Here is a 23,167-nt window from a genome sequence, read left to right on the forward strand (position 1 = left end):
TAAAACTCGAATAACTCGAATACCCAACCCGATCAATACCCTTAATTTAGATTAGTTAAAACACTATACACGTCATTCTCTAAGTTTCAAACTTTATCATGTTCTTTTTATTGTTTACCTTAAAACCGACATGGTTTAGTAACAAAATGTTTATAATGACTCATTGTCATAAACTATTCACATCATTATAAAGATATTAACTTTAATACAATGTTCAAGAGAAATCTTGTTTTTGTTCAATTTCTAAGATACAAGCAACGTTACGAACAAGCAGTGTAAGATAAAAACAATGTCTACTGTTTGTAGGTTTCGTATGTCGTTTAATATACAAAACCCAACCGAAAAAACCCAATACTCGAAAACCGACTGTTATTATGGTCAGGTTTCGGTTAGGTTTTTAAACATCAAAGACCCTAATAACAAATACAAATGTAAATGTAGACTTTTCAAAATGACTTGAAATTTCTATGAATATGACAACCATAGACTTTTCAAAATGACTTGAAATTTGAAAACAACAAAAACACCATCAACCTTTTTCCACAACATTTATCCGCCAAACACGCAACTCGACACGCCTATAAATACCCGGTCTCCATGACCAACACTACAAATCATAAAACATGGCATCCACTAGTTCAGCATTCCTCATACTCCTCATCACTGTTTTCTATTTCTTGAACCCTTCAGAACCCGCTGGCATCTCGACTTACTGGGGCCAGCGCAACGACGAAGGGACCCTTGAAGCCGCATGTGCCACCAACAACTACCAGTTTGTAAACATAGCTTTCTTGACCACCTTTGGCAACGGTCAAACACCCGTTCTAAACATAGCAAGCTGTGATCCTGCTTCAACTTGCTCCGCTTTAAGCTCCCAGATAAAAGCATGCCAAGCCCAAGGAGTTAAAGTACTTCTTTCTATAGGTGGTCAGGAAGGAAGCTACTCGTTATCCTCACCGCAAGACGCACAACAAGTGGCTGATTATTTATGGAACAACTACCTCGGTGGCCAGTCGAGTACACGTCCGTTAGGAGACGCTGTTTTGGATGGAATCGATTTTGATATCGAGCAAGGGACGGATCAGTTCTGGTCTGATCTAGCTAAGGCGCTTTCAGCACACAACTCGCAGAAAAAAGTTTACTTATCTGCAGCCCCGCAGTGCCCGTTCCCAAACGCTGAGTTGAATATTAGAAACCAACTGCTTCCAGCGGTTAGAGACGGGGTGTTTGATTATGTGTGGGTGCAGTTTTACAATAATCCACAGTGTCAGTACGGAGGCGGGAATGCTGATGCTTTGTTAACTAGATGGAACGAGTGGGCTCAGTTGAACGTCAACCAGCTTTTCTTGGGTCTGCCTGCTGCTACCGGAGCTGCAGGCAGCGGGTATATTCCGCCAGATGCTCTTATCTCTCAGGTTCTTCCGTCGATTAAGAGTTCTCCGAAGTACGGTGGTGTCATGTTGTGGAACAGGTACTTTGATCAACAGAATGGATACAGCAATGCCATCAAAGACAGTATCAACTAAGATAGACTTCTGTCACACGGAGCGATTTCTTTGTATACTTATTATGTTTATGTAGTCGAATAAGATCATATTGATGCGATGATCAGGTTGGGTTATGTAACAGATGTGTCTATGAATATGGTGCAAATCAATAAAACAATTATAGATAATTAATATCTGATATATAATATAGCGTCTACAGATTCAAAACCTGAATTGCAAGAGATGACGAAATTGATAAAAAAAAACATAAAAACGGGACTAGAAAACAGAGATAAAAAGAGAAACAAAACATATCTTAACCGGATAATGAAAAAAAAATCAACTTAGCAAGGTAACATGAGTCTTTAATCTCTTTATGTGTCGGCTACACCTTTCTGACCTGGATATTATGGGTGGATTGGAACCGCCAGATGGGCTGTCTGCCGCTTTGAAGAAGAGCCACATGCTCGCCTTCCTTCATCATCCCTTGATTCTGTACACACACAAACGCCATTACATATTCAGAAACGACATATATAAATATACTAGAGCTTTATCAAACATCATAATGATTTACGGGGCGAGTAAAATGTTACCTTCAACACATCGAGAGCCTTTGCAAAGGTGTCTTCAGCATCATCTGAGAACTCCATGTAAATCGGGCATACTCCTTGATACAAAACCAGTTTCTGTTGTACTCTTTTACTGTTTATTAAAAGTACATTATAATATTATATCATTATATAAAAATGGTAAGAAATCGAACCGGTAAAAGCAAATCTTCAGAAAAAAAAATTATAATTTATGGGACTTACTCGTCTGTGAAGGCAAATATAGTGCCACTGGGTCGATAATGGCTGAGTAGAACCGCCATGGAACTAGTTCTTGTGAAAACCACGATCGAAGTTCCAAGAGTGTTGGACATTGATGTCGCATGGTATGCAAACATTTCACTCACATGGTTCTGTTCATGATTTTAAATGAGTTTAAAGTAAAATTTTATAAATAATAAATAAATAAATAAATGTTGGTACGATAATCCACCTTTAAGGCTTGATTAAGAGTAGATACTGTGCCACCACTCATTATGCTTGACTCGGTTCTCAACGACACCGTATGCATTACGTTAACAGCTTTTAATGGAAACCTACGTAGCACGAGATAACAAGACGATATGAGACGAATAAGGTTTGATAATATTTACAAAATTAGCAATCTTGATAAATAAAGAAGTCTTACTTTCCATGAGCAGTTTCACCAGAAAGCATGACTGCGTCAGCACCCTCTCTAACAGCAATAGCAATGTCGGATACCTCGGCACGTGTAGGCGTAGGATGAACAATCATGCTTTCAAGCATGTTCGTTGCAACAATAACAGCTTTTCCCATGCTACGACATGTCCTGATTATCTCTTCCTAATAAAAATAATTAATCACGGTTAGTAATTACATGTACGAAGTGACAGTTTCAACATTTCGGTTTTGTTATCTTAAAATTTGAAAACTTTACTAAAAATATAAAATGTGATTAAAACTAAATAACTTTACTTAAAAACAGATATGTTATCTTAATAGTATAGTTTTTAACTTTTTATAAGCATATTTAATACATTAGTTATTTATATAATTATATATTTTTTTTAAATTTAGAGAAATACGGAACGACTTCTAAACAATAAGGTGTTTACGGGTCAAACCGACCCATTACCCAAGCTGTCCATTTTGGCAACTCTATCGTCTACTGTCGAAAAGTCTTTACCTGCAACAACGGAACCTCTTCAATAGGCAGCTCTGCACCAAGGTCACCTCTAGCAACCATTGCCTGCATAAAACCAAAACACAATATAAACAAATGGATGCTTATTGATGAAAACTGTGATTAAATATCAACGACAACCAATATATTTATTTTCATTCATCACCAAAATACTTTCAGATGTTCAGTAAACGCAAGACATAACAAGAATGAAAAATAAGCAATAAATTTACCCCGTCAGAAGCAGTGATAATTGAATGCAAATTCGGTATGGAGTCCGCACTTTCAATTTTTGGGATAACTTGGATATCTGCACCACAGCCTGCCAAAACCGAACCAGAAGTTATAATTCATATAACTTCAAGTACACAGATATTTTACGAACACCTGCCAAGTCCGCACTTATATACGCTTACTTTTTAAATAATTCTTCAACTCATGGATAACTTCAGCGTCTTTAACAAAAGAAACTGCATAGAAATCAACTTGATTGTCCACGCCAAATTTGATATCGTCCCAGTCCTTTTCTGTTTCATAACAAAAAAAAATAAATAAATTCCGCGAAAAATGACAAATATATATTGTTATTTATCGAATCTAACCAGTGATTGATGGTAAAGTTGCACTTTTTCCTCTAACGTTTAAGTGACGTCTAGAGTTGAGCTCTCCACCGTCCACAACTTCACATTTCACCGAATCTTCTGTCTTTGATTTCACCAATAACGACATCATACCACCTAAAGATAAGCAATAGTTAGAAATCATGAAATCACGAGTCACGACTTTCATTGCACATCAGGTATGAAGTGAAATTGATTTTTAACATACCATCAACCAGAAGCATGTCACCGGCTTCCACATCATTCACAAAATCATCGTAGTTAACACTAACACAGTCCGCAGTGCCAACGCCTCTTTTTATTGTGAAAGTGAATTCTTGACCACTCACTAAAGTTACCGGTTGAGGCAAATCCCCACTCCTCACCTCCGGCCCCTGCCACAAAAGTAAAACTCCATATCATAATAATATTATTTAACCCATTACTTATATTTTACGCGACGAGCAAACCTACCTTTGTGTCAAGCATGATTGCAATGACATTATCCTTGGATTGAGCATTATACTCTTTGACAAGATCGATAACCTTTTGATGAGAAGCATGATCTCCATGAGACATGTTTAATCTTGCAACATTCATCCCGGCCTCAGCTAGCTTCCATATCATTTCCTTAGTGTCGGTAGATGGCCCAATTGTACAAACAATCTTTGTCTTGCGCTTAACTATGGGCTTCGACCACACGGCCGCTGAACTGTCCCCTTTTCGTAAAACTTCCGGTAAATCATAATTTTGCTCTCCTATCTGGTTATTCAAATATTGAATTGTCAGTTATTAAGTCACAACAAATCGTAAAGGGTGCAAACGAGCTTGGCATAACTAAGGGTGAAAATGAGCTGAGCCACTCGAAATCAGATCAATAAAAGGCTCGTTTAATTATAGAGCCCAAGCTCAAGCTTTGTATGGGAAGCTCATCGAGCCATAACGAACTTGTGTATTTTTAAGGTTTACCTCTTTTGAACCTCTATGTATTATATTAGTTTCACACTGCACACCCAAGCTCGAGTCATGCTTTAGCTCGCTTAAGGTACTACACGAGCTCGAGCCGACCTTAGACTCTTTTAAGGGTTTTCTCAAAATATATAAAAATAATTAAATACGTATAAAAACTAATTAATAAATAATAAACGAGCCAAGCCCAAGCTTTTGAAAAAACGACTCATGAGCCGATCTCGAGCTTTAGAAAAAGTCCTCAAAACGATCCGTGCTTGAGCTCACCCCTAGTCATTTGAATTTGGTTGTTTTGACTTTTGAGTCTTGAATAGTAAGATAATCAACCATAACTAAAAGTAGGTTTAATCAAAACACTAGAAAGTGATCTTTGATAATTAATTCAGATTTACAGATTTAAACAAACCTGATAAAAAAACAAAATAAAAAGTTTAAATAAAGGATTTTTTTATTAAGCTGCTTTCTACATGTGTTTAAATGCACAAAAGCTGTGGAAAAAATTAGACATAAATGAGTTAGGTTTGTCATAATAACTAGTATCAGCCTAACTACCTGAAATTGATTATTCTGAGTCTTGAACAATAATAATCATAACTAAAAAATAGGCTTACTCAAACACTAGAAAAAAAACAATTTTTTTAACAATTAATTCAAACATATGCATCCAAACACCTTTAATTTGTATACCACAAAATACCCATTAAGCAATAGGTTTATTGGATTTAAAATTTTTAATAATCACTATTAAATAAATGGTATCGGCCGATAATAATCCCAAGTCAGTTTATCGCCGTTGTGGGGCCGATTTTTTTAAATTTGGGACCACCAATAAAATGATACGCAATACGAGCTAATCTAAGAGTACAAAGAATAAAAATCAAATGAGATTAAAAAAGAAGAAAACAAGTAACAATTACAACCTTAATATCTTGAGGTGTAACGGGGACAACTTGTGTGACAGCCCTCCTAGCAGTAACAGTAAGAACACGAGAGCCATTGGAAGCTATGACAGAAGAAGAAGGAGGCTTAGTCTTGTTAAGAGATCCATTAGTGCCTAGAAATGAATTGTGAAGCAATTTGGTAGCAACAACTTGAGCCATTAAAGTTGTTGCTTCAAATATTCAAAAAGTGAGAATAAGAAAAAATAGATCAAATCGAGTGAGAGTTATAAAGAAAGAGGTGGCGATGTTATCAGAGGGTGGATATTAATAATATTAATCGATGATTGAGAGAAGAATAACAATGGAGGCTAGATGGCTTAGTAAGTACCTAGGGTGTATCGAAGAAACTAAAACTAAAGAGGTTGGCTCTCTCTCTCTCTTTATGTTTAGGTGAACAAACGGAAGGAACAACTGTCACAGACAACCCAAGTAGTTGTAGTTTGTTCCAACTGTCATTAATGGGCCGTACTTTAGTTTTCACATAGCATATGCCGATTGCCAATCATACTACATGGGTTTTGAAGAAACACGGATCTACTCCCTGCTAATGGGTCTTAGATCCGATGAGTCCACAAGATAGGATATGGTTACTGTCAATACGATATGAATACAATCCCTAAAGTCCAGTGACGCGAATCATGCAAAACAGAACACTGTGAGCTCGTTACGGGAAGGACAGGGTGGGGGGTCTTCCCATAACCACCCTCCGGCGTGAGAATAAGTACCGTTCTGGCGAAGAGATAAAGTACTTAAGTAAATTGAGAGAGTACAGTGATGGTGAATGAATACCTCCGGCATGAGAATAAGTATCGTTCTGACGAAGAGATAAAGTACTTAAGTAAATTGAGAGAGTACAGTGATGGTGAATGAATACCTCATGATGATTGAGATTGTATTTATAGCCGAAGGGTGTAAAGAAGTGATTGGGCCAGCTGTCCCTTTAGAAGATGCCTCATAACCGTCTGGACGCGTGTCCTTATATGATAGGTTTAACTTATACGTTGCATGTGCATGTATAACAACCTGGACACCTGTCGCTCTATTATTGGTTAATGGGGTAACATTGGCCATGTGCACGGTTATAACGGCCTTGTCACGTGTCACTAGCTAATTGGCTGAAGGGTCACGTATTGCCCAAGAAAGCATCTTGGCAAGTCTTCTAGAAGGTAATTGGTTATTGACAGCTGTCCCGGAGCATTACCTCGTAGTTATTTACGCGGAAGGATATTCCTTCATGCGGATGACTATGCGGATGGTTTATATGCCCCGCGGGTGCCTTATGAGGGACTTCTGATTGACCCGCGGGTATTTCTTACGGGTATTTGGGTCCTTTTGGTACCCTACCTCTATAAGTCCCCTCGGTCCAGTGTTTCTTCCGTGTTAAGTATTTTATGCGGGTGAAATTCTGGACTTAATCGTGGATTTGGGGATTTTTAACTTTGCAAGTTGGTGAGAAATATCTTTTGTTGCTGTGGATAATCATGAAAAAGGACAAGTTGATCACTTTCAGGCGCGTGTGCAGGTGACAAGACGTTTTTGACGGCTGTTACTGTACCCGACTGTACAACTTTTTCCCTTTTTCGAATTTTCCGCGTGATGGCAATCTGCGATTGGGTAATGTATTTCTCTCTCCACTGTTCATATCCCATCGCATTAATTGCGATGGGTATAAAAGGAAGATAAAACTTCCTATTGAAGCTTAATCGCCTTTGTTTTTTACCTTCTTTGTTTTCCTTATGATTTAGAGCTTTGGAATTTCTCCATAACCCTTATACTGAATTCGCCTGCAATGTCGAATGTTCAAACCGAAGTTGATGAGATAGAGATCTCATGGGACTATTCCGAGTACGAAAGATTACTAGAGATGTATGGCATTCCACCGGAGTGGGAGCCGGAATTTCCCTCACCGGGTTCTATAGCTAGTTTATCTCCACCTGGTAAAATGGTTGTTTATGCCGACTACTTTACCTGTGGGAATTTTCGTCTTCCCTTGACGAAATTCTTTATGAATTTGTTAACCGCATACGGGATTCATTTGTCTCAACTGCATCCACGTGCTGTAATGCGAATTCGAAATTATGAATTCGTACGTATAGCACGTGACCTAGTGCCACATGTTGATCGATTTCCGGTTTTCTACCGTCTTGCCGTCCGCGATGGTTGGTATTCCTGCCAAGGGTTTTCCGACCGAAGTATTAGATACGAGGTCGAGAAGGTGCCCTCCGACTGGCGCTGTAAATTCTTTTAGATCTCTGAGGACGTGGTGCCCGTTGCCATGGTCCGTCGTCCGGTTAATTCTCGCCTTCCGGATGTTGTTACAGCTACCCATGAAGGGCGTGATTGGTTCCGTACTCTAATGGCGGAACCAACACTGATGCGAGTGCTACCAGAGGAAGCCATGGTGTGGGCAGACATGAGCCGTTTATGGGCCTCAGAGTTTACGGAGCCCATTTTTGTTGACTTGTATGAACGTAAGTTACCCCTGCTGTTTTTTCTTCTTTTTTGAAGTATTTTATGATTAAACTTCTTATCCTTTCAGGTCGAGGTTCTATGTTCAATGCCCTCTTTGAGGATAGAGGTTGTGTCCGACATAGCATCCGGGACGCCAGAGACATGCCTATTCTCGAGAAAACTAAATCCCGTTTCCTTTTTCCAAAGAAGGTGCGGGCTGAGCCTGTTGTCTCGGACGCCACCGTCGAGACAGGTGCGTATGTTCTAAACCCGCATCCGCTTATTGCTATTACTTCTGACGGGACGATCGCCACTTTATTATCGAGTGATGATGGCGGCGATGGTTCTGACTTTTCCACCTCCCAAGAGGAGAGGGGATATGATGACGATACACCTGAATCTTCTTCTGTCTCCCATTTATTGGCAGAATTAGAGAAGAATAGGGCTTTTTTGGCTTTTCAAGCAGATCAAGCGGGCACCAAGACTGCGGATGCTGAGGCAGGTCCTTCCAAAAAGAAATGAAAAACCCATCGTCCTAAGAAGCCACAGTACAGTCTTGCTGATCGCATTGACACGGTAGAAGGTATGTATTGCTTTTAAAATATTTTGCCATTTTGGACTGTTTAGCTGAATGTAACTTTTGTGCAGATCCATCGATCTTACTGGAAAATGTGTCCGAGAGGTTGCCTACTCCAACTTCTCAAATGGAAAAGCAACCTTATCCTCTTCCGGAAAAGGAGGTAGAAGATCGACCTTCTACTCCGCCAAGTACTACTAACATGGAAGATCAACCGACCTCTCCTCCAATTGATACTACTATAGAAGAGAGGGTGCCGACTCCTCCAGTTGACACTTCAGCGGAAGATCCCAACAACCAGTCTGGGAATGATAATCGTTTTGACTATCTTTTACAGGCTGGGGGTGGTACAGGTTCTCAGGGGGATGACCCGCCTGTGGATGCAGGGGGTTTTTAGAGTAATGAGACTCCTCCTCGCCCTCCTCCTCAACAATCATCACTTTTCCCAGCTCGCCTAGAGCCCTCAGGTTCCCGCTATTATGGGGACGCGAACTTGGGTGACAGGCATGATTTGTTTGTCCCTCCCTGGAACATTACCAACGGATCCCGGTTTACTGACCCCGGGGTCTGTATGAGTTTCATGAAACATTGTGCGCCCCCTGCTGAAATGTCGTATCAACGTGACCTTTCCCGCCACGACCTTCATACAAATGTAGCCTATCATTTGGCCAATGCCTTAGCTGGTAGCCAATAGGTTTTATGTGAGTGGCGCACTCTAGGCGGGAAGGTGGGGGAGGCTCGCCGAGCTGCTGAGGCTGCAAAGAAGGAAGCTGAGGAGCACCATGTCGCGGCTCATACTGCTAAATTGAAGCAGGTCAACGCGGAGAATGCCCTCAAGAGTGAGCAGGATCGTAACGCTGCAGTTGCTCGCCGATGGAAGGAAGCTTGCGAGAAGCAAAATTCCCTTCTTGAGGCTGCTCGGGCCATAGCTCAACAAGAAAGGGATGATTTGGTCCGGGCACAAGGAGCAAACTCAGCCCTGGAAGATCAAGTGTCTCTCCAAGGCACTTGAATTCAGGAACTTGAGGCTGAGCTGAAGTTGCAGAGAGAGCGAAATGATCTTAAAGAAAAAAGTGCCCTTGAGGTTCAAACTGCTTATGACTCTCTCCTGCAGGCTCATGAGAAAATGGCAACGGAATCCCAGGCGTTTCAAGCGCGAGCCGAGCGGGCGGAACATGACCGTCAGTGGTTCCTCACCCGAGGGGTTGATGCTGTAAGTTTTTCCTCTTTGAATGTTCATTGCTTATTTCTTATTTTTGATATTGAAGACTTTGTATTTTTTTTCCTAACAGGTCGTCCGCCATATCAAGGGAAGCAAGGAGCTTACTAACAGCTTTGCTAATGTAATGACTGCTTCTTCTTCTCTTGGACGTGTGATAGGATTTCATGAAGGAATGAACTATGCTCAAAGTAACCGCTCATTAAAAGATCATCCTCTTCATGGCCTTGATGTCAAACAGGAGCGCAGAATACGGGTTGAGGAACACGATGATCTGTGCTTCCCGCTCCAGGACATGCTTTCGGAATTTGCTTCTGCTAATGACGGTGTGCGACAATTAAAGATCTACTTGGATGAGGAGTCTGAGGATGACTCTTCGGAAGACACGTCTTTGAAGGTTCCGGAAGACACAACCACCTTGAACCCTTAGAATAGGTTTAGATGTTGTGACTTGTAATTTTTCTTTCTATATTTGTAGTATTTCCCTTTGAACATTTAATGAGAAAAATCTTTTTGTCTTTTGTGAATATCCAACTCTTCTTCTTCTTTTTTTTTAGAGAAAATATCTGTAGAAGATATTTTTGAATTTTGAAAGTCGGATAACTTGTATGATGTGGCGGAGAGAGAAACTTTTGGGAACAACTGACAAGACGTGTATGACGTTTTTGACAGTCTGTCTATAGTTTCTTGAGTTTCCCGCCTGACGTGTCAATCATCGAGTGGTCCACGGTTTCTCTAACCTCTGGTACACCATCAATCGCATTAATTGCGATGAGTATAAATATATCGCCTGAGGCTCCATACAACTCCTATTGCTTTCCAATTTTTCTTCTTTCAAATCTTCGAAACGTAAGAGCTTTTCTGAGATTTTCTCTTTCTCCTTCCCAAACCAAGTTCTACTTGTCTTCTTAGATTGCTGGAGATAAGAAAGGTACTCCTACCATTACCGATGTCGTTGTGGCCCTTAAAAGAAAGGACTATGACGACGTTGTGAACGTTTATGGTTTAGCACCGGAGTGGGAGCCGGAACGTCCGGCTACTGGCTCCGTTGCCACTAGTCCTCCTCCGAAGAAGATGGCTGTATATATAGACCATTTTACGACGGAGAATTTCCGGATTCCAGTGACAAGGTTTGTCCAATCGATCTTGACAACTTATGGGATCCATCTCTCACAGATCCATCCCTTTGGGATGTTGAGGATTCGCCATTTCGAGTTCTGCTGCCAAGCTCGGAACCTTGAACCCTCTACTGGCATGTTTGCCGTTTTCTATAAAATGACCTTCCGCGATGGGTGGTATAGTTTCGCATCTATAGAAAAGAGGGTTATAGGTACGGAATGGATCCGTAGCCTCCATGGTTGGAAACCAAAATTTTTCTAGATCCGAGAAGATGTTATCCCTTTTGCGATGACCAAACGCAAGGTAGAGGAAGCCATGCCGGTGGTTGTGGCCGCTGCTCATGAGGGTCAAGCATGGTTTACGACGCTGACCTCCAAACCGACTCCTATGCGCCCCATTCATGAGGGGGCGATGGTGAGTGCGAGGATGAGTCGGCTATGGCCATTTCCGACCTTGGAACCTTACTACGAGAAAACTGATAAGAGTAAGTTTAGGGAGTATTCCTTCTGTTGTTTTAATACTTATCGGGTATCTGACTGTTATCATTATTTGTGCAGGTGAGGGTTCTGCCTTTAGCACCTTGTTGGATCACGAGGGGGAATGATGGTGCGCCGCCTAATCGATGAAAGGGATGCTCCTTTTCTTGAACGCACCCGCCCAAATTTTGTTTTTCCTACCGCTTTTCACCCGGAACCCGTGGTTTCAGAGGCGATGTATGCCAAAGGTGAGGCATATGTTAAAGATTGCATCCAAAAAGGTGAGGGCATTCTAAAACCCCGACCTGTGACTGCTGTTACTTCTAGCGGGGTGATTGCACTCTTTTCTTCCAGTGAAGAGTCATCACTTTGTGAAGGAAGTTTTCCAGCTGATGCTAATAAAGCTGTGGATTCAACTGCAGGTCTTACCCGGCAGAGAGCTACCACTAGCCAAGCAGCGGGTCAAGATGATGTTGACGCTGCTGCTGGGGAAGACCGTCCTCAGCCTGATGATGTCACCGCTGAAGGTGAACATCCTGCTGCTGATGCGGACGTGTCGAAGGTGGCTGGCAAGCGTAAGGGTAATCCTGCCAAAGCCGCCCCTAAGAAGAAGTCCAAGAAGGCGAAACCTGCCGCCTTAGAATCTTGCTTGGATGAACTTGATGCAAACGACCCTTCGTTAGGTAAGCGAGCCTTTTTTACTTTGCTAAATGCTTGTTAATTAGAATGTTTCTAACCCTTTGTTGATGTTTTTCAGTGAACTTGGATAATCTTTCTGAAGGTGTTACCGGTTTGAAGGGCTCAACTTCTCTTCCGCCACCACCACTTAATAGTGCTGAGGAGCCTATTGAGGTGGCGGATGATTCTCCTTTGAAGGGCAAGAAGGTTGACCATGCTGATTATGTCAGTATGTCACATTCGTACAATGTCCATCATTTTAGAGATCAAGGAGGTGTGAGTATGTTCCCTCATGCTTCTCGGACCTCTCCAGCTCCTCAGGAGGAAGATCCCACTCCGCATCAACCACGCTGGTCACTCCGTCGGGATTCAACATTCCGTGACGTGGACCTATGCTTTGAATATCTACGGGAGAGTCTTCCGCCTGCTGAGAGAGAGCGCGGTCGCCGTAGTATTCGCCAAGAACTATTGAACTCTAATTCTTATTACTTGGCGAATACTATTTCCACTAGCCAGGAAATAACCAAGGATTGGTTGGCGATGAATGAGCAATGGGATGAGCTGGCGGCCTCCGCAAACGCGGCCAAGGAGGAAGGCCTGAAAGCTATACACGAGGCCCGAGAGGCCCGCTAGGCTCTGGAGGAAGAGAAGGCTGCTCGGTCTGCTGTCGAGGATGCCAAGGTTGCTCTCTAGAAACAATTAGATGATCAAACCAAGTTGATGGATGAGCAAGCCAAATTGGTGGAGGCTCTTCAAGCTGAATCGGTGGCTAAGGACAAGTGCTTGGCTGATCTTAATGCCAAGAACCGAGAGCAGGCCCTAGAATGTGTCGGCCACAAGATGGATCTCGTCCGGGCCAAGGCGAACCAAAAATGGTTATTGTCGGAAGCTATCCCCAAGGTATGCACTGTGTTTTTATTAAAAATGATCTATGCATTTTTAGGGTTATTTACACGTGATTGTTCCAACAGGTCATCGCCGATGTTCGGGCGAGCGATGAGCTTGGGAACTGCGTTGCTGTTCTCCTTAAGGCTTCCAAGCAAGCTGGTCGCAAACTGGGTTTTGAGGAAGGTTACCAATTTGGTTCAACTTCCAAACTCCCTGAGGAATATATTTTGGCTGGTCAGGATACTACTGTCGTCCTTAAGCAGAAGTCAAAGGATTTTGATTCTTTGAAATTTTCTTTGACGGAGCATATATCCGAGCTTGCGGACAAGGAGGACACCATAGATCAACTGAAAGAGCTATTAGATCTTGATGGTGAAGAAGAATAAGAGGAAGCTGATAACACTACGGGCAATGAAAATGTTGCTCCGTAGATGTATATATATTTTTATTTGTAACTTTTTCTTCGTTTTTGTAATCTCTTTTGATCTATAATAAGAAGTCTTGTTTCCTTCCGGTGCACTTTGTCTTATGTGTTATAATATAAGTGTCTGTACGGAACTTCGTTTTTTGTCAATAAAAGATTACAACTTACCAAGATAACATAGAACTGACTTGACATTTTCACACATTGGGCATAAGCCTTCTTACAATAAAAGAAATTGCAAAACTTGCTAGTCTATGTGGGCACACAGGCCAAAGTAAAGAGTAAATAAAACTGCTACATATAGCATTTCTTAAATTGTGTTGCGTTCCAAGTTCGAGGTATTTCCGCCCCATCCAACTTTTCCAACTTATAGGCACCTTTAGATAGTACTTGTTTGATTCTATAAGGTCCTTCCCAATTTGGGGCTAGTTTGCCCGGAGGCTCCTGTCCGGAGGCCTCGTTATTGCGGAAGACAAAGTCTCCCACATTGAATTCGCATGTCCGGACCCGCGAGTTATAATATTTTCGAAGCTGTCGATTGTAATTGTGCTCACGAATCAATGCTAATTCTCTTCTTTCTTCCAGTAAATCAAGATTCATCATAATTCGTGATCGTTATCATCAATCAGTAGAACTCTTGCGGATGGAATCCCTATTTCTGCGGGGATCATGGCTTCAGTGCCGTAGGTTAGGCTAAAGGGTGTCTCCAAATTGCTGGAGTTCTTTTGAGTGCGGAAGGCCCAAAGTACATGGGGCAATTCATCCACCCAACCCGTTCGTTTCGTCCATAGCCTTGCCTTGATCCCTTCTTTGATATTTCGGTTGGTCCTTTCGACCTGACCATTTGCCTGCAGATGAGCTACGGATGTAAAGGTTTGAATGACTTGAAGTTCTTTCAACCATTCCTGTAGTTCGCTGTCAGCAAATTGGGTCCCATTGTCACTTACCAATTCTTGTGGGAGACCGAACCGGCAAATGATGAATTCCCAAAGGAATTTTTTCACGCTTGAACCCGTGATTGATCCAACCGGTTTAGCTTCCACCCACTTGGTGAAATAATCAATGGCCACTATCAAGAACTTGACTCGTCCCGGGGCTTCTGGGAAAGGTCCCATGATATCAATAGCCTATTTTTGGAACGGCCAGGCAGATGTTACTGGAATTAGTTCGTTTTTTGGACGCAGGGTTTTGGGGGCATGGCGCTGGCATGAATCACACTTTCTGATTTCTTGCACAACGTCTAAGTGCATGTCGGGCCAATAATACCCTGCGTTCATAATCTTTGCAACTGTCATTCTTGGTCCCGCGTGTAATCCGCAAATGCCTTCGTGAATTTCTCTGATCAGGTAATTTGCATCTTCTGCGTCTACACAACGTAATAACGGACCAAGAAATGACCTCCGGTACAAGATACCTTCAGTCAACTGTTAATTCAGAGCTTTGTGTTTAATCTTCTGAGCCTCGGCCTTTCTTGCTGGAAGTGCTCCGGAAGATAAGTAAGCTATAATGGGTGACATCCAAGACTCAACACCAGATTGAATTACCAGGACTTGATTTTGTGGAACGGATGGATGGTCTAGAACTTCTACACGAATATCTTTGGCGAAATGCTCAAAATTCGTTGAAGCTAGCTTGCTAAGAGCATCCGCCGATTTGTTCTCGCTCCTCTTAATGTGAACAATATTGAAGGAGGAAAATTGGCGAATCAAAACCTTTGCTTGTGACAAGTAAGAAGCCATGACATCGTTTTTGGCTTCGTATGTTCCGTTTATTTGTCCCGCAATTAGCATGGAATCCACCCGAGCCTCCAAATGTTTCACCCCTAGCTTTTTCTCTATCCGCAGTCCTGCCAGGAAGGCTTCGTATTCCGCCTCATTGTTGGTACTTTTGAAGTCCAACTTGATGGCGTACGTAAATTCATGCCCTTTAGGGTTGACTAGCCTTAAACCTGCACCTGACCCTTCGCTGCTGGAAGCTCCGTCCGTGAACAATGACCAAACTTGCCCTTGTTTTGGAGGTGCTTGGGGTTGTTGTTCGATTGGCATTCTTGCTCTTTATACTGCAGAACTTCCGTGACGAAGTCCGCGAGTACCTGCCCCTTGATCGCTAGCCTAGGCTTATATTCGATAAGTTGTTCGATTAGGCATTCTTTGCCAGTCGTCCGGACAACTCGGGTTTACTCAGCACATTCTTGAGTTTGTACCCGGTTAACACATTAATAGGGTGGCCCTGGAAATATCTGCGGAGTCGTCTGACGGCATAAACCAATGCCAAAACCAACTTTTCCAACATCGAATACCTTGTTTCTAGGTCCGATAGCGTTCTACTGACGTAATAGATTGGAGTTTGAACATTTTTTCTATCGGTCAGCAGAACGACCCCTATGGCAATGTCCGAGGCAGATAAATACAGTGTCAGAGGTTCACCCGCGTATGGTACTGTTAGAGTAGGAAGCACCATTAAGCATTTTTTAACTTCTAAGAATGCTTTTCAGCCTCCGCGGTCCACTTGAAATGTGCCTTTTTGAGGTAATTTCTAAGTGTTGACACAAATGGATGAGACTTAGCCGCGTGGTTTGCTAAGAATCGGTTTAACGCTACAAGTCTTCCATTAAGTGTGTGAACCTCTTTGAGGGAAGAGGATGAAGGCATGCTGGCTATAGCCTGGACCTTATCAGGATTAGCTTTAAAGCTCGCGCCTGTTACTATGACTCCAAGGAATTTACCCTCTTCCATGCCAAATAAACACTTAGCCGGATTCAACTTCATGTTGATGCGTCTTAGTGTTTCAAAGGTCTATCAATATCTCTTAACATTTGATCCTCTTCAATACTTTTGATTACCAAACCGTCCATATAGACTTCGAGATTCCGACTTATTTGACTTTTTAAAGCCTGATCCATCAGTCGTTGATATGTGGCCCCCGCGTTCTTTAATCCGAAAGGCATCATTCTGAAACAGAATGTTCCTTGATCAGTTCGGAACGCTGTCTTGTCCTCGTCGTCAGCTGCCATATGAATCTGGTGATACCCTTTGTAGGCATCGAGGAAGCACTTGAATTTAAATGGGGCCACAACATCTACTTTTTAGTCGATCTCCGGAAGCGGGTAACAATCTTTCGGACATGCCTTGTTCAAGTCTTTATAATCTATACACATCCTTCATGTTCCGTTGCTTTTTGGGACAATCACTGGGTTAGCCACCCATGTTTGGTACTTGATTTCTCGTATGATCCCAGCATGGAGAAGGTCTTGTACTTGCTTATTCATAGCCTTCTTTTGTTCTGGACCCATCTTTCGTTTCTTTTGCACGATTGGGGTGATTAACGGATTCACCCGTAACTTGTGTTTCAAAATGCTCCGCGGGACACCAATCATGTCCGCGGATTGCCAAGCAAAAATGTCAATGTTCTTGGTCAATAATTGATTTAAAAAGGTTCTCACTATCTCCGAGATAGCGGGTCCTATTGTATTTGTCTGGTCCGGAAACTTCTTATTCAAAACCCATTTCTCAGGTTCGGTCCTCTGAGCCTGTTTTGGAACCTTGCTTGGTCTTGAACTTTCGGTCGTAAAACAATGTCGGTTTACATGAATTATTGCCACGCCAGTGCGAGTTGGCACTCCTACTGCACCGTGGGCTGTGGACGGATGGGCATTGAAGTCTCCAATTGCCTCTCGTCCCAGAATAATATCATGCTTGGAAGTTGCTGGTAATACCAAAAATTCAACTTCCTCTATTCTTGAACGTACTCCGTCACTTAGTGTGACCGGGAAAGTGATAACACCGCACAGGTGCATTATCTCTCCCCCGAAACCAGAAAAAGGAGCATGAATTGGTTGTTGTCTTTCTTTGTCTTCTTCATCCAGTTATTCGAAACACTGTTCGTACATAATATCGGACGTACTGCCTGTGTCAAAGAACACATATTGTGATCGATAATGACCAAACTCAGCAGTAATTATCAGCGGGTTTTTGTTGCATGGGCCCCCTTTGATCCGAGGAAAAATAACGGGCTCGTTTTTCTATTCTTCGTCCGAATATTCCCTCCATTTTCCTTTACCCGAATGTCCCCCTTGAATCATGTGGACATTTAGATCTTTGCTTTGCCTTTTGGCTGGGCCCTGGCTATCCTTTGCGGGAGGTTTGCCAGTCCCTACTCGTACGCCTTTAACCAAATGTTCGACTTTACCATTTTTAACAGCTGCTTCAATTTCATTTCTGAGAGCCACACACTCATTCGTGTTGCGTCCAATATCATTATGATATGAGCAATGTTTTTTGGTATCGAGTAATGACTTCCTTGGTATTGGTTGAGGTTTCCGGAAAGTTAGGTTCTCAGTGGTGAGAATTTCGGAGGGAGTTTTTGATAACTGGGTCCAACTGTTGGTGGAACGAGCTGAAAAATTACGTTTACCCTTGTTGCCGATCAAAGATCTTGCATCAAAAGGTTTAGATGTTTCCGCACTTGGCTGAAGTCTTGACCATATTGGTCCCTTAGCTTGCCTGTTCGGTCTTGGAGTTTGAAACTCGACCCTTGGGGATTGCTTTTGACTGCTGGAACTTAGAGTTTTTCTGTTCTTGCATACAACTTTGATGCCTTCATGATTTCATCCCATGACTCGGGCATTCCATCTCTTCCTGTTAGAGTACGGATCAAGGCATCAATGTGGACGTTCTTACAAAATGCTCCATGCAGCATATCTTCGCTCACTCCTCCGATGTTAAGGCTCTCGTTAGTAAAACGAGTAATGAAGTCCTCAATAGACTCATTATTTCGCCTTGTAACATCTAGTATTTCCGAAGGGTCATGGGTATGTTTCTTTTGTTGACTAAAATGCTGAGAGAATTTTGCTACAAAGTCTTTCCAACTTGTAATATTTCCGCATGGCAATTTCTCAAACCATTCCCGCGCCGCCCTGGTGAATGTTAGTGCGAACATGTGACACCAATATGGAAGGGTCCAACCACTGACTCCTCCGACTACTTCGAACCTTAACAGATGGTCACTAGGATCAGTCATTCCATTATATGTTCCAACAGATGCTGGAATCTTTGCATTAATCGGGAATGGAGCTGTCGCGATGCTCGGAATGAATTTTGACTTTTCTGCGAAGGACTCTAGGCGATATGGTTTGGAAAAATCGTATTCAACATTGCTATGGTATTCCGCATGGCGGACAACTGGGCGTGGATAACTAGCTCCTCCGTACGAAGGAAGACGGCTGTCTCCACTATAAAAACTACCATCCGGACGATAAGATGAGTCGTACCCGTCCAGTTCGTCCTCATAGGATGGTACCCGCATAAATATGCGGGGACGAGGACGCAACCTTCGGGTTTCGCTCATGTTCCGCTCCGGTGGCAAACTGTACTGGATGTGGCTTCCCCATATGGGAGGAGAAATAGATCTCCTGGGTGGGTCATCATACGTCAGGGTACGACCATGGAAACGCTCATTCAGGACCCGACGTTCATACTCTGCTTTCAAAATTTCTTGTTGAACACGAAACCACTCGTCCGGAGACAAAGTTTCTTCGGTCCTAAGGCTATGACGGTGAGCTCTTCTTGGATTAGAGTCACCGGAATCTTCTTCCAAACCTAACTCCGACTGAGTTCGGTGGACTTCCCTTGCGATTCGTTCTAAATTCCTCAAGTTAGAACCTCCTGGGGCTGTGACGTACTCCAAGTCAGTAGTTGGTGTAACAACATTTCCGGTGTCTACCGGGGTGACACCTTCTTGTTGAGCAAACAACCCCCGAGCCGTCGAACCATCCATGGATAAGATTCCTGGGTTGACGGTGTCAGTTCTTGCAACAGGGGTCGAAATTCGAGCAAACACAGATGTTGCTCCTTCACGTGTTTCAAGGTTGAGATCACGTGGAGGTTGTGCTTGATTCTCCGTCGGCCCTTTAGGTAACTGATTCATATCGTAAAGAGAACGGAAACAAAATTTTTTATCTGTTCTAACAAAAGCACGGATGGCGCCAATGAAGAAACACGGATCTACTCCCCACTAATGGGTCCTAGATTCGATGAGTCCACAAGGTAGGATACGGTTACTGTCAATACGATATGAATACAATCCCTAAAGTCCAGTGACGCGAATCCTGCAAAACAGAACACCGTGAGCTCGTTACGGGAAGGACAAGGTGGGGGGTCTTCCCGTAACCACCCTCCGGCTTGAGAATAAGTACCGTTCTGGCAAAGAGATAAAGTACTTAAGTAAATTGAGAGAGTACAGTGATGGTGAATGAATACCTCCGGCGTGAGAATAAGTATCGTTCTGGCGAAGAGATAAAGTACTTAAGTAAATTGAGAGAGTACAGTGATGGTGAATGAATACCTCAAACTGGTCACGATTTGCGTCACGTACGGGCCACCGAGCAATGATCCTCGGGACGGCCTGTTCGGGTATGAGGAGATGTAGTCGGCGAAGGCGCGAGAGAGGTTGCAGTCCGCCCCCTTCAGGAGGCAGCGTAAGAAAACAAGTATTGGGGGCTTCAGTGGTCAGCACCCTGAGAACGACCCTGCACTGACAACCTGCGAAGATCAAATCAATGTCGGCGTACGGTACAACGCCACGGATAGCACTATCCGTGGCGATATAAGGGGATGTGGGGTTTGCATAGTAAGACCCCTAGTTTTTTATGGGTCTTTAAAGTGGCGTATTCAAATGATACAAGTGGTAGATGTAGGCCCAAACACTTTGGGGTTGTTTGGAAAATGCTGAATCATTAAGTGCTGAACTGGTAAGAGGTCTGAATGATTAAGAGAATCTGAATCAATAAGTGCTGAATCAGTAAAGTGTTGTTTGTTTGAACATCTGAATGCTTTTGCATAATGACCTTTTTACCCCTATAAACTATTTCGTGGTGAATGAAATATATCTGTTTAATCATAGTTCCTAATAATTGTACTAAATGACCAAAACTTTCATTATAACCAACCAAAACGTCCTTGTGCACCACATTTAAGTGCAACAAAAACATTAATAAATGCAAAATCAAGACAATTAACGTCTCATAATACAAAATAATATACATCTATAAGTTTTCGACTTTGTTAATTCAACTCATAAAACATCATTTATTTATATATCCCAAAATCGATGACAATTAACGTCTCATGATACAAAATAATATACTTATATAACAATACATTCCATGTCATACAATATTTAATTACAAACATTTCAATGTTAACAACATAATTTCATTAATGTCAAATACAAAAATTCACCAGATAACGAAATCTGCCACAAAAGTTTACCATTCTTCACGAATTTCATCAATATCAACATCCATGCATTCCTCGTTCCTTCCATCAATATCAACATCCATTCAAACAAATATTGTTCAAATCAATTAACATAAACACTAAACTTGTACCAAATTCGCAGAAGACCATCCTTTAATTTTACATAATTCGCTTTTAATTTCTCATCCAACGAATGGATCCTGTAAAAGTCAAACACACTGGTCAAACAACAGTTTCATTAAAGTGTTCATGACGTTGTGAAATTTGATACCTCCTGATGGTTTTATTGGAGCAGACAAACTGTTTCTGGAAGCACTATTTGAATGTTCAATGGACCACTAAACTAAGAGCTCTTCTTACTTGATGAATTTTATCAATTGCTTGTACTGTCGGTTTAAAATGACTTGATATGGTAAATCATAGATCTTTATGAAAGTAAACATAAAGATTTATAATAAAGTGAGTAAAGATCATGATGAAACCTTTCTGAACAAGAGTTCTATCTGATTCAAGACCACACCCGCCACTAGGGGCCCACTCCGTGTTTGACGGTTTCTTCCTGTTAAAATTCTGTCTTATTGCTGCAGGGATTCTTATAGGACTACTTTATCACTGAAGAAAGTTAATAAAAAAAGAAAGAGTTACACAATAATAATAATAAATAAAAGATCAAGCATTCATAAAGAAATAAAAACTTGCAAATGTTTGAGCATTGACCTAGAAACAAGCTCGCTTCTAGAATCTAGTTTGCCAATTCATATCTTGAATTTCATCATCATCTTGCAACTTTGGCCAAATATTGAAAACTAAGTTTACGGTCCGGTTTTCACGGTTTTTATATCAGACCGTAACCAATTGAAAGACCGAACAATGTTTCTTGCGTTTTGAACTTGGGCTTAACCCACTTTTGTTTTAGTTACCGTCAATATTTATTAACCCATATATACATAGACATATTAATAATATAAAATACTTGAAAATATATATGATTAAATCAAATGGTCCGGTCTGGTTTTATACGGTTGGTTTTCGGTTCAAACCGTAAACCAAACTGTTCGCTACCGACTGAAAATTTTCAATCCAACCGACCGAAAGTTAAGAAAGAAAACCAACCGTGAAACCAAACTGATGACCGGTTTGGGCAGTTTCGGGGTTTCAAACCGAACCGTGAACACCGTCTGAGCGATTCAGACATTATCATCTGAATGGGTTGATTCAGACCCAACCAAAGACACCCTTAGTGAATTGTATATTTGTATGACTGAGTGTTTGTTTATGTTCATTTAACTACATGAACGAAAATATACACGTGTTTCGTTTGTTCATGAATGTACATTACATTCATTCATGTATGTTCATTTATGTTCAATTTTTATGAGCTTTTGATGAATCATCTACTTAATGTTTTATATGTGTCTGTTTATGTTCATTTAGGTTCGTTTATGTTTGTGTGTGTGTTTGTTTATATATGTTCATGAATTGCTCGTTTAGATTTTAAGTAAATGAACATGCTCATTTTTTAAATGAACGAACATGAACACAAATATTTATCCAATTAAGTGTTCGTGTTTTTTTAAAGTTAAATGAACGAACACGGTATGCCATTGTTCATGCTCGTTCGGTTCGTTTACTATCATAGTATAAGAAGTGATATAAAGAGCATCCGTATTTCATCCTCTATAGTCGTTTCCATTTTAGAAAACTTGTGTATTTTTCTTCTTCATCTTGATCTCTATATTCAACATTTAAAGATTAGGGAATTCAACATTTAAAGATTAGGGAATAGTGAATTGTTCAGGTCTTTAAAATTTAAATATGCATTTGGATTTGTACCACAAACTTTATCGTTTGTACCTTAATATATATAGAAAAAAATAGAGAAAAAATAAAAATATATGTTGAGAGAGAGAGAGAGAGGGATGTGATGTATGGGGATTTTATAAAATTGAAGATCAATTCAGAGAATGATGAATTACAGTTAAATTATAAAAATAGAGATATAAAAACCAGGTGAATATGAATGCTTAAACTATTTTGAAAAGAATTAAAAAAAAGGTGATATGTTGAGTAAAAACTATAGTGAAGCATTAGGACAAACGTATAGAAAATCACCTGGGTAACGTGTACTTATTGCATTTACTTTATAATAAATAAACTATACTATAAAATTTGAGTGTTTAAAAAAATAATTTGTATATTTACTTTGTCAACCAAGTTATAACATTTACTTATTTTATTCATATATAATCACTAAAAGTTACTAATATCTACGAGATAAATCACACGAGAATCATATTTGACCATCTATTTTTATACATGGGTATTCTC

General features: G+C 41.2%; 3 protein-coding genes across 3 annotated transcripts; 1 reads left to right on the forward strand and 2 right to left on the reverse strand.

The window, feature by feature from the left end:
• Nucleotides 1-623: 623 nt before the first annotated feature.
• Nucleotides 624-1,575, forward strand: LOC143550028 (acidic endochitinase-like). The gene has a single exon (XM_077040767.1). It carries the CDS (start codon nt 624-626, stop codon nt 1,524-1,526), a length of 903 nt encoding a protein of 300 aa, XP_076896882.1. The 3' UTR covers nt 1,527-1,575.
• A 111-nt stretch (nt 1,576-1,686) lies between these two features.
• On the reverse strand, nt 1,687-6,109 carry LOC143550049 (plastidial pyruvate kinase 2-like). Its single transcript, XM_077040790.1, has 12 exons — nt 5,731-6,109; nt 4,316-4,603; nt 4,071-4,236; nt 3,845-3,979; nt 3,659-3,769; nt 3,476-3,564; nt 3,246-3,308; nt 2,727-2,902; nt 2,532-2,634; nt 2,303-2,451; nt 2,084-2,192; nt 1,687-1,980 (listed from the first exon to the last, which is right to left on the reverse strand). Exons 1-12 carry the CDS (start codon nt 5,908-5,910, stop codon nt 1,873-1,875), a joined length of 1,677 nt encoding a protein of 558 aa, XP_076896905.1. The 5' UTR covers nt 5,911-6,109; the 3' UTR covers nt 1,687-1,872.
• A 10,634-nt stretch (nt 6,110-16,743) lies between these two features.
• LOC143550040 (uncharacterized) lies at nt 16,744-17,379 on the reverse strand. Its single transcript, XM_077040781.1, has one exon. The coding sequence runs from the start codon at nt 17,377-17,379 to the stop codon at nt 16,744-16,746; it is 636 nt and encodes a 211-aa protein (XP_076896896.1).
• Between the last annotated feature and the right edge of the window lie 5,788 nt (nt 17,380-23,167).

Source organism: Bidens hawaiensis, unplaced genomic scaffold (assembly GCF_021521415.1).
Source record: "Bidens hawaiensis isolate Kalapana, Puna unplaced genomic scaffold, B.hawaiensis_p1.1 tig00015918_1, whole genome shotgun sequence".
Lineage (NCBI taxonomy): Eukaryota > Viridiplantae > Streptophyta > Magnoliopsida > Asterales > Asteraceae > Bidens > Bidens hawaiensis.